This window comes from Theropithecus gelada, chromosome 11 (genome assembly GCF_003255815.1).
Source record: "Theropithecus gelada isolate Dixy chromosome 11, Tgel_1.0, whole genome shotgun sequence".
NCBI classification, from domain to species: domain Eukaryota; kingdom Metazoa; phylum Chordata; class Mammalia; order Primates; family Cercopithecidae; genus Theropithecus; species Theropithecus gelada.
In genome coordinates, this window is record NC_037679.1 from 80,161,897 (window position 1) to 80,173,705 (window position 11,809).

General features: G+C 47.5%; 1 protein-coding gene across 3 annotated transcripts in view; it reads right to left on the reverse strand.

Moving 5' to 3' along the window:
- Positions 1–1,618: 1,618 nt before the first annotated feature.
- OASL (2'-5'-oligoadenylate synthetase like) overlaps positions 1,619–11,809 on the reverse strand; it is a 20,531-nt gene continuing 10,340 nt past the window's right edge. Inside the window, exons 4-6 of one of the 3 annotated variants that reach the window (XM_025402329.1) lie at positions 9,507–9,748; positions 5,899–6,046; positions 1,619–2,386 (exon numbers count right to left, since the gene is read on the reverse strand). In XM_025402329.1, the coding sequence (XP_025258114.1) occupies positions 1,886–2,386; positions 5,899–6,046; positions 9,507–9,748 (891 nt within the window). In that variant the 3' untranslated portion in view covers positions 1,619–1,885. Of the gene's footprint in view, positions 2,387–5,647; positions 6,047–9,506; positions 9,749–11,809 lie in introns of those variants that run through there. The other 2 variants (XM_025402330.1, XM_025402331.1) reach the window with 2 other exon arrangements.

Sequence of the window (11,809 nt, forward strand, 5' to 3'; positions counted from 1 at the left end):
TACCCGGACAGCCTCTCTCTCTGTCCTCAAGGGGTACGTGTCTTCCAGCCAGCTCTCTTCCTGCTTCTGATGTCTTGCTGATGCATGCTGCTGGCGCAAGTGGCCTTGTGCTTTGGGACTGAACCCGAGGAGGGAGGAGTTGTTCATTCTCTTAAGCTTTCAGGCCCCAGGGAGAATCTTTCAATTACGTAATGGGGCCTGAGCCCTCATGAACTGGATCAAGGCCCTCATAAAAGAGACCTCAGAGACACCTTTGCTCCTTCCACCATGTGAAGACTCAGTGAGAAGCTGCCATCTACAAATCAGGAAAAGGCCCTCACCAGACACCAAATCTGTCAGCGTCTTGACTTGGACTTCCCAGCCTCCAGAGCTGTAAGAAATAAATGCTTATTGTTTATGAGCCATCCAGCGTATGGTATTTTGTTTTAGCAGCCCAAGTGGACTAAGACTTTGAATTTTTCATTCTTTTTTTTATTTTAAACAAGAATTTTCCCACCACCTACAAAGTGGGCTGTGCTGGGCATTATGAAGGACACAAAGCTGGGGATTGGAACAGCCTGTCTACCTCCTGGAAAGGAGGCACTTTTTCTGTCCCTAAAGGCAGAGGTGGGAAATACACAGATTATGATTGCTAAATTGACCAGAGGCTGTTGATAACCAATTGAAATGTGCATTTTCTATGCTATGGTAGGTGAGTAGCCCACCAGAAAGCTAGGCAAAACGGGAGGGCGAAAGGAAACATTTTATTGCTTGGAGTAAACCTGATCACATGACATCCTTTGATAATAAAGATGCTATCATTTTCCTACACTTTCCTGACTATTATGTACTGTTTGTGTATGGGTTTTAGGAGTTGAGGTGATTTTTTTTACACTGTATGATCCTCAGTCTCCCATTCTTTGTCTCTTTTTGCCTCAGTTTCCCCAGTCCTCATTTCTTAGAGTTGAGAAGCTCAAATGATCAAGCAATAACCATTAGGACAGCATTAGGCCCTGTGGAAATAAAGAGCACCCAAATGAGAACTAACAAAGGCTATTTATTCTCAACTTGCTGTAGCAAAGGAACCAGCCACCATCTCTTGCTTTTGACAGAGATTTAAAGACAGGCAGGAAAATGGGAAGGCTTCAGGGGTACCCTGATTGAGGCTGTTGGTATGGGGAAGTTGGAAGTGCACTGACCAGAAGCAGGGCTAACCATGTGATTGGTCTGGGGAGCTTATTTGGGTTTCTTGGGTTGGTCATAAATAGGAAGCAGGATGGGAGTGGGGGCGGGGAATTAGAGAAGCTGCCAGGTGTTGCCCTGATGGTTTGGGGTTGATTGCTAAAGAAGGTTGTGGGTCAGAGTTCTGTCGTTGTATGTCATGTGGCCACTGTCTATTTGTATATTTAGTCTCTCACACCCCTCCTCTTCCTCCTCCTGGCAGGGCTGGGATAATTCTTTTTTTAAACTGATTTACTTATTTTTATGTTTTAGTTTTTAGACACAGGGTCTTGCTCTGCTGCCTGGGCAGGAGTGTAGTGGCGTGATCATAGCTCACTGCAGCTTCAACCTCCTGGCTCAAGCGATTCTTCTGCCTCAGCTTCTCGAGTACCTGAGACTACAAACGTGCACGACCACACCCAGTGAATTATTTTTTATTTTGTAGAGATGGGGTCTGCCTATGATACCCAGGCTGGTCTTGAATTCCTTGGCTCAAGCGCTCCTCCCACCTTAGCCTCCCAAAGTTCTGGGAGTACAAGTGTGAGCTACCACGTCCGGCCTGGGATAACTCATTATAAAGCTAGTGAGACCTGGGACCTTCCCAGTAGACAATGGGACAGAGTGACTGACAGGATGAGTTCTGGAGTAGATGGCAGAAATGTACACAGAAGTTTCCCAGAGAAAACTAACTGGATGGAAACAGAGCCTCTCCCTCTTTCTTCTTAGAGAGGATGAGAGTGTCACTGTCTTGGATGCCGTAGCTCCCCAGACCCAACCAGTCCTGCAGGACTTGGCCTTGGAATTCTAGCTGCTGCTGCTTCTTAGGAAGCCCCTGCTGGTCTTCAATCTGCTGCTTCAGACCCAGGATGAAGCTGTTGGGATTGATGGCATAGGCGTGGCTCCCACCATCAGGATTCTTCACGAAGACCTGGATCTCGGGGGGGATGGTCTCCAGCAGATAGATGTGAGTGTGGGAGAAGATCCCATATTGGGCTAAGGAGCATCTGCTGCTGAGAAGCTTCCTCTCACTGCCAGGAACCTGGAAGGACAGACGCTGCAGGCCAAAGCAGCCCCTCATCCTCCGGATTTTCTCTTTAACTTTCCTTATGGGCTCATAAGGGTTCACAATGAGGTTGAAATCTGGGTAACCCCTCTGCTCCACTGTCACATGGATGTCTCGTGCCCTCTGGAAGGGAGAGGGAGAAGGAGAGGTGTTAAGTCCACACTTCTCTGTCTGATGTGCAAATGTTCCCTTCATCTGTCCTTATCTTTGCAATAGTAGCAGCAGCAGCAGCAGCAAATGTGTAGGGAGTGGTAAGCACCTTCCAGGCTGTATACTGAGCACCTTCCATACCCTTAATGCATTTTATTCTCAGAGCATCTCTATTAGTTGGTGGGTTCTACGGTTATCCCCATGCTATTGATGAGGAAACTGTCTGAGCAGGGTTAAATAATTTGCTGAACACCAATCACATAGGTAGTAATGAGTAGAGCAGATATGTGAAGTGAGGTCAGTCAGACTCCAGAGTCTGTGTTCTCATCACCTCCAGAGGCTACACCCCAGGGCCTGAGAGTCCCAGGTGGCTGGAGAGCACCTGGAAAATGCTGGAGAGGGTCAGGCCTTTAGCTGATTCTTTCCAGAAGAAATATAAGCCTTGGCCGGGTGCAGTGGCTCACACCTGTATTCCCAGCACTTCGGGAGGCTGAGGAGGGCAGATCACTTGAGGTCAGGAGTTTGAGACCAGCCTGGTCAACATGGCAAAACCCATCTCTACCAAAAAATGCAAAAATTAGCCGGGTGTGGTGGCGTATGCTTGTTGTCCCAGCTACTCAGAAGGCTGAAGTGGGAGAATCTCTTGAACCCAGGAGGCGGAGGTTGCAGTAAGCTGAGATCGTGCCACTGCACTCCAGCCTGGGCAACAGAGGGAGACTCTGTCTCAAAAGAAAAGAAAAGAAAAGAAAAGGAAAGAAAGAGAGAAAGAGAGAAAGAGAGAAAGAGAGAAAGAGAGAGAGAAAGAGAGAAAGAGAGAAAGAGAGAAAGAGAGAAAGAGAGAAAGAGAGAAAGAGAGAAAGAGAGAAAGAGAGAAAGAGAGAAAAGAAAGAAAGAAGAAAGAAAGAAAGAAAGAAAGAAAGAAAGAAAGAAAGAAAGAAAGAAAAAGAAAGAAAGAAAGAAATAAAGAAAGAAAAAGAAAGAAAGAAAGAAAGAAAGAAAGAAAGAGAGAGAGAGAGGCCGGGCGCGGTGGCTCAAGCCTGTAATCCCAGCACTTTGGGAGGCCGAGGCGGGTGGATCACAAGGTCAGGAGATCGAGACTATCCTGGCTAACATGGTGAAACCCCGTCTCTACTAAAAATACAAAAAACTAGCCGGGCGCGGTAGCGGGCGCCTGTAGTCCCAGCTTCTTGGGAGGCTGAGGCGGGAGAATGGCGTGAACCCGGGGGGCGGAGCTTGCAGTGAGCCGAGATCGCGCCACTGCACTCCAGCCTGGGAGACACAGTGAGACTCCGTCTCAAAAAAAAAAAAAAAAAAAAAAAAAAAAAAAAAAAAAAAAGAAAGAAAGAAAGAGAAATATAAGCCTGGCATTGCCAAGTTTTCTGATTTGTCAAGATAAAAAATATTTGCACAATGTTTTCTGTGTTTGTTTTGTGTTTTGAGACAGGGCCTTGCTCTGTCACCCCAGGCTGCAGTGTGCAGTGGTGCAATCTTAACTCACTGCAGCCTTGACCTCCCAAGCTCAAGTAATCCTCCCACCTCAGCCTCCTGAGTAGCTAGGACCACAGGTGTGTGCCACCATATCTGGCTAAGTTTTTTTTTTTTTTTTTTTTGAGACAGAGTCTCACTCTGTTGCCAGGCTGGAGTGCAGTGGCATGATCTTGCTCACTGCAACCTCCACCTCCCAGGTTCAAGTGATTCTCCTGCCTCAGCCTCCCTAGTAGCTGGGACTACAGGCACATGCCACCACACCCAGATAATTTTTTGTATTTTTAGTAGCGATGAGGTTTTACCATGTTGGCCAGGATGGTTTCGGTCTCTTGACCTCGTGATCTGCCCGCCTCGGCCTCCCAACGTGCTGGGATTACAGGCGTGAGCCACCACACCCGGCCAAGTTTTGTATTTTTGGTAGAGATGGGGTTTCACCATGTTGCCTAGGTTGGTCTTGAACTCTTGGGCTCAAGGGATCCACCCACCTCGGCCTCCCAGAGTGCTGTGATTACAGGCGTGACCAACCGCCCCCAGTCTACAATGGTTTTTATATTCAGGAAAAATCCAGAGGCGTATATTTTCCAGCCCATGGGTGGGCCTCCTCATTTGGCCAGTGGGTCCCCGTTTATACTCTCTGTACCTTACTGCAGCCTCTGACTCTGCTTCTTCCTTCTGCTCCAAGCAGGTCAGTCTCCTGTTCCTGTACACATCTTGCTCATCCCAGCCTCCCATGCTTTGCCCCCACCATCCTTTATCCTCTGTTCTGAGCATCTATATCCCCCCCTGGCCTTTAGGGCTCATTTCGACCCCTAACTTTTTAAAGGAATTTTCTCTGGTGACTTTAGTTAGCATTTATTCTGCTTCCAGACCCCCAGAGCCTCTGGTTCTGCTGCCTCTTAGCAGAATGATCTTAGTTAATTAACCTCTCTGAGCCTCAGTTTTCTCTTCTGTAAAATGGCAATAATAGTAATGATGATGACAATAATAAAGATAGTGATAATATTCGACCTTCTTACTTTACAGAATTGCCTGTTAGGATCAACTGAGACAGACCTTGGACAAAAGCTTTGCAAACTAGAAAGTGTGATGTTAATAAAATAGATTTTTGTGATCTCTGCCTATACCATAGGTTTGGCATCACATACATATGACTTAGTATTTTTCTTTTTTTGCTTTGTTTTCAGAGTATCTTGTCTTCTCTGGTAATTCTAGCAGTTTTTTGTAAGTTTGTTTCATGGACTTACTTCCTAACGACATAGGGTGAGTTCTTTGAGAGGGAGGGTCTTGTCTTTTTTTTCTTTTTTCTTTGTTTTGAGACAGAGTTTCCCTCTTGTTGTCCAGGCTGGAGTGCAATGGCACGATCTCAGCTCACTGCAGCCGCTGGCTCCCGGGTTCAAGCGATTCGCCTGCCTCAGCCTCCGGAGTAGCAGGGATTACAGGCACCCGCCACCACGGCCAGCTAATTTTGCATTTTTTTAGTAGAGATGGGTTTTTTCCATGTTGGCCAGGCTGGTCTTGAACTCCTGACCTCAAGTGATCCACCTGCCTTGGCCTCCCAAAGTGCTGGGATTACAGGCGTGAACCACCGCACCTGGCCAAGCTTCAGGGTCATGCCTTATTTCTGTGCCTGTGTTGTCCCCCAGCCCCCACCCCCTACCCCATCCCTGAGCACAGCAGTGGCACAGAATGGCTGATTGAGCTGACTTGGCTGGACCCAACTCATACAAAGAATGATCAGGAACAAGGAACTGATTCTCCAGTAGGTTATGGGGAAAAGAAAGGAAAGGAGAACAAGAATTTGAAGGTAAGAAACCCGAGGCTCTGAGAACCAAAGAATTTGTCCAAGTTCACAGAGCCCGTGGGTGGTGCAGCTGGCCCTTAAAACAGTGACTCTGAAGTTCTGTTCTCCATCAGCACAAAACTGAATGAGTAAATACTGAGTAGTTGTCTATCATTCTGAGCTTCAAGCCCTTGACAGCCCAGAGAGGAGCCGTTACCTTCACGTTCCAGCTGGTGACGGGGTTCTCCCTGTTGTCATAGCAACAGACCTGTTTCAGGCACTGGCAGGCCTTCTGAGCGACGATGTCCCATCTGTACCCTTCTGCCACGTTGTGGGTGGGGTCAGCAGGATCCAGGATGATGGGCCTGTAACACAGGAAAAGGGTGCCCAGGTTTGTAATGGTTTGGAAGCCTTCAAGCCAGAAAAAAACCTTCTCAGCAATTGTTTAGTCCAGCCACTGAGCATCGTGATGTCCACATCCTGGAGATGTTCAGGAGGGCCCCAAAACACCGCAGGATGGAGACAATGCTATTTCCAAGAATTCCTATCTGGCCAGGTGCCGTGGCTCACGCCTGTAATCCCAGCACTTTGGGAAGCCGATGCGGGAGGGTGGCTTGAGGTCAGGAGTTTGAGAACAGCCTGGCCAACGTGGTGAAACCGTCTCTACTAAAAATACAAAAAGTTAGCCAGGTGTGGTGGCACGTGCCTGTCATCCCAGTACTCGGGAGGCTGAGGCAGGAGAATTGCTTGAACCTAGGAGGTGGAGGTTGCAGTGAGCCAAGATCGCGCCACTACCCTCCAGCAGCCTGGGCGACCAAGTGAGACTGTTTCCAAAAAAAAAAAAAAAAAAAGATTTCCTCTTTGGGAGAGTGCCTTGGGTGTTTGCAAGGAATCTGGGGGGAGAATGAGGCCCCAAGAGGCATGATAGAGGAATAACAGATGCCCATTCAGGCAGGGGGCCCTTTACGTTCGGTGTAGGCTTTGCAAGTTTAAGGTTAGAGCTGCTGAATTGCTTTGGATAATAGAAACACCACCGCCACCAACTACTGACATTTATGGAAGAACAAGGCTAAATCCTATGCAAATTAACCTATTTTAATCCTTACAGCAATTCTGTAAGGTAGGGACCGTTATTTTTATTGTTGTGATTGTCCTACTTTTACAGATCTCCTTAAGTTCTTTTATTTGTTTTGTTTTGTTTTTTTTTTTTGAGACAGAGTCTCGCTCTGTCACCCAGGCTGGAGTGCAGTGGTGCAATCTCAGCTCACTGCAACCTCCGCCTCCCGGGTTCAGCCAGTTCTCTGCCTCAGCCTCCCGAGTAGCTGGGATTACAGGCACCTGCCACCATGCCCAGCTAATTTTTGTATTTTTAGTAGAGATGGGGTTTAACCATCTTGGCCAGGCTGGTCTTGAACTCCTGACCTCATGATCCACCTGCCTCGGCCTTCCAAAGTGTTCGGATTCCAGGCGTGAGCCACCGTGCCCCGCCTAGATCTCCCTGAGTTCTTACAACCAGTAGATGGGGCTCTTACCCGTCTACCTCCTCAACAGAGCATAGATTGGGCTGCCCCCAAGAGTCTCTCTTTTCTATAAATATTGAATAAATATTTTAAAGAATATTGGCTTGAAGGGGATCTTGGGCTTGCTTATTAACTTGGGGTGACTGCAAGTCCATGATTAAGACCAGCTCTTTGAACGGGGCACAGTGGCTCATGCCTGTAATCCCAGCACTTTGGGGGGCCGAGGTGCTCAGATCACTTGACGTCAGGAGTTCAAGACCAGCCTGGACAACCTGGTGAAACTCCATCTCTACTAAAAATACAAAAATTAGCAGGGCATGGTGGTGGGCACCTGTAGTCTCAGTTACTTGGGTGGCTGAGGTGGGAGGATAGCTTGAATCCAGGAGGTCGTGGTTGCAGTGAGCCAAGATCATGCCACTGAACTCCAGCCTAGGTGACAGAGCAAGATTCCATCTTAAAAAAAAAAAAAAACCCAACAACAACAACAAAAAAACCCAGCACTTTGTACTCTGGGGCTTGGGAGGGAGCTGCGACTTTATCTGTGTAATAGAATGTGACACAGGCTACTGGAATGAACTGGACTTTGGGCTCCAGGCTGGCTCCTCCCAACACTGACTGTTCCCTAAAACAGTCCTGCCTGAAAGTGCCAGGCTGTCCCATGGGATGGGGTCACTGATCTAAAGTGGCTCATTCTGTTGGTTGGCAGGTGGCCCAACACATGGGGTCTGTGTCCTGTGACCAGTAATCAGACTGGTTCCCTCTGGGGTTTGGATATGGGGATGATGGAGGTCCCTTATACATGGGAGGCAGAGGGGAGCAGGACAGGTGTGGAGAGAGAAGCAGAGGCTGAGGGGAAAAGTGCTGTGGTTCATGAGAGAGAGTGACAGAGAGAGGGAGTCTCAGGTCCTGATGCTTTCTCGATTTTTCTGGGCATGGTTATAGTAAATCCTCTTTTCATGAGCGGACCTGGCTTTTCTTCCTTACAAAAGAGACCCAATACTATATAACAGAACATGAAACATTGTGATATTGCTCACACAGGCCCAGAGCTTCTAACATAGGGAATTGTCTGGGTTGGGCTTCCCCTGAAGCAGATCCCCACGTAAGGATGTGGCTGATTTGGAAAGTGATCCCAGGAAGCACGAATAAGGGAGTGAGACAGAGAAGGGAAGGCAGACAACAAAGGGTGGGTATTGAAGTAATTACTACTGTGGTCAACTGGAGGCGATCTTTGGGAAAGAGTATGGAATAGGGCCCGGTGTGGTGGCTCACGCCTGTAATCCCCGCATTTTGGGAGGCCAAGGTGGGTGCATCACCTGAGGTCAGGAGTTTGAGACTAGCCTGGCCAACATGGCAAAGCACTGTCTCTACAAAAATACAAAAATTAGCCGGGTGTGGGTGGTGGGCACCTGTAATCCCAGCTACTCAGAAGCCTGAGGGAGGGGAATCCCTCGAACCCAGGAGGTGGAGGTTGCAGTGTACAGAGGTTGCAGTGAACGGAGATTGAGCCACTGCACTCTACCCTGGGTGACAGAGCAAGACTCTGTCTCAAAAAAAAAAAAAAAAAAAAAAGAAAGAAAGAAAGAAAAAGAAAAAAGCGTATGGAATGAGACCCAGATTCCTTCCATCTTTGGGGTGAGGGAGCTGTGGTATTTATCTACCAGCTCCCACCGGATCTGGTGAAGGGCTGTTCTCAGAGTGGGTCTGCTGGCAAAGGGATGGAGGTGCCGACAGTTGGAAGTGAAACCAACCTTCCCTAGAATGGTAAAGGCCGAGGGGATATGAATGGGATGCTGAAGCACACACTCCAATATAAGCATTTACTCAGCATCTGCCAGATGCTAGATATTGTGGATCCTTAACACAGATCTTCTCCAACCCTTGCATCAATCCTGTATCGTATGTTCCAATTTATTCCTGCTTATGGATAAGGGATTGAGGCTCATAGCAGTAGGAAAATGGCTGAGCTGGGATTTAAACTTGAGTCTCCAAGATTCTTTCCATTTTCCCATGCTAGCACCTACAGAGCACTGAAATGGTCTTCAGAGAGCAAGAGGGCCAAGCTAAGGTGGAGGGTGGCTTAGGAAACAAGGAACAGGCTTATACCCGCCCCTTGGCCCCCCAATGGCTTTGATAAGCCACCAACTTGAGATGCCAGCTGTGTTGGTGTGGGAGGTCAATGCTCAACTATGGTGGCAGCCTTACTGCTTAATACAGCCAGTCCATAAAACTCTATACCACGTTACGCTACTCCTCTCTCATTTTTTTTTCTGTGAGATTTGGGGGGCAAACAGTGGTCCAGTACCTCTCTTTTTTGAGCTGTTGTCTGACACAGTCCTCAATGATTGCATTCTGGAGTGTGTAGTACTTGGTCCAGTAGATACAGATGACGTCATACTCCTGGAGCAGGTCCATCACAGTGGTGAAGCCTTCGTCCAACATGAAATTCTCATCTTCTTCAGTACCCATTTCCCAGGCATAGATGGTTAGAAGTTCGAGAGCATAGAGAGGGGGCAGATTGGCCCTGGGGGACCTGGCTTTCACATACTGTTGAAAGAGATGGGAAGACAGAGAGAGAGAGAGACCCTAAGATTCTGTGTAAGGATGGCGTTGGACCAGAAGCTGAGAAATCCAAGTTCTAGTCCTGGCTCTGCTGCCTACTGGCTGTGTGACCTTGGCCACGTCACATTCCATCTCTGGACATAGGTTTCACCATTTTAGAATTAAAGGGCTGAGTGAGTCCATTGGGCTTCAATATGTGCTTGACAGATATAACTCCTGGAATGAATTTATGAACAGGTGTGAGCAGGCTGTGCTCGGTCACAAGCATCCTAGCCTAACCAGTCCCATTTAAATCTATTGTAATGTATTCAGCTTCTGAGAAATGTTTCTTTAAAGAAAGGAAAGGTTTCCTTAGATAGAGGAAAAAATGGTAATAGTTGAGATTCTGTATGAAGATTGGGGTTGCCTCTCTAGCAGACATTCTTTCCTTCCCCATTGCATACTAGCCATGATGTTTGGAAGGGGTTGACCCCCACCTGCAGCTCCAGGATGGACCCTGACTGGCAGAGACCTATCAGCATAAACCTTTCCCCCTTGCAAATGATTGGCTCAAGAGAAGGCATGCGATCTAAGTTGGCTCAACTAGAGTAAAGCCTAGTTCTTTTGTTCAGTGGTTGAAAGAAGAGAAGTCCTCCCTTGTGTGAATATGAGGGAAGGAACAGTTGTGGCCACTTTGCCACCAAGAGGGAAACAAGCCAAAGGACCAAGTTGGCATACAGAGGAATGAGAAGCTGAGAGAATGCCAGAGAAACAGAGCCAGTGCCCTCTCCAGTGCCTGAAGCTCCCCCCTCCACGCCCCGCCCCCCCGACTGTTTAGGGGTTTTCATACATGAGCTGACAATTCTCTTTATTGTTTAAGCTGGTTTGAGTTGGTTTTTGTATTTTTCTCTTACTTGCAAAAGAAAGCATCTTAACTGATACTGGTCACTTCCTGTGTTAAGAATTTCACTGAGGCCAGGCGCAGTGGCTCATGTCTGTAATCCCAGCATTCTGGGAGGCCGAGGCGGGTGGATCACTTGAGGCCAGGAGTTCGAGACCAGCCTGGACAACATGGTGAAACCCTGTCTCTACTAAAAATACAAAAATTAGCCAGGCGTGGTGGCAGGTGCCTGTAATCACAGCTACTTGGGAGGTTTAAGTGGGAGAATTGCTTGAACCTGGGAGGAGGAGGTTGCAGTGAACCAAGATTACGCCACTGCACTGCAGCCTGGGCAAGAGTGAGACCTTGTCTCAAAAAAAAAAAAAAAAAAAAAAGAAGAATCTCACTGATAACATTGATACTTAGCCAGAAAGTGAAAATTTTGGTCAAATATTCAGTAGTTTGATATGTGGAAGTAAAATGGACATATTTTCCTATGGCCATCATATATGAATATTAGATCACATCCCAAGGTCAGAGGAAAAAAAACTACAACATTTTGGCCTTGAGACAAACACAGAATCATCTCGTATAATTCTCATCTCCCAAATAAATGAAACTTTGGGCCTTTCCTATAAGTCACTGACTTACTAACAGAAAAACTTTATCCCTGACTTTAGAAATTCAATTTTGAATTAAAATTTATTTATAAGGCCAGGTGCAGTGGCTCACGCCTGTAATCCCAGCACTTTGGGAGGCCAAGGTGGGCGGATCACGAGGTCAGGAGATCAAGACCATCCTGGCTAACACGGTGAAACCCCGTCTCTACTAAAAATACAAAAAACTAGCCCGGGCGTGGTGGTGGGCGCCTGTAGTCCCAGCTACTCGGGAGGCTGAAGCAGGAGAATGATGTGAACCCGAGAGGCAGAGCTTGCTGTGAGCCGAGATCGTGCCACTGCACTCCAGCCTGGGCAACAGAGCAAGACTCCGTCTCGAAAAAATAAATAAATAAATAAATAAATAAATTTATAAGTTAATTTGTTTTGTAACTTTTTGTGAATTCATACTTAACACTCAAATTTGTAAACCAGGCCGGGCGCGGTGGCTCAAGCCTGTAATCCCAGCACTTTGGGAGGCCGAGACGGGCGGATCACGAGGTCAGGAGATCGAGACCATCCTGGCTAACA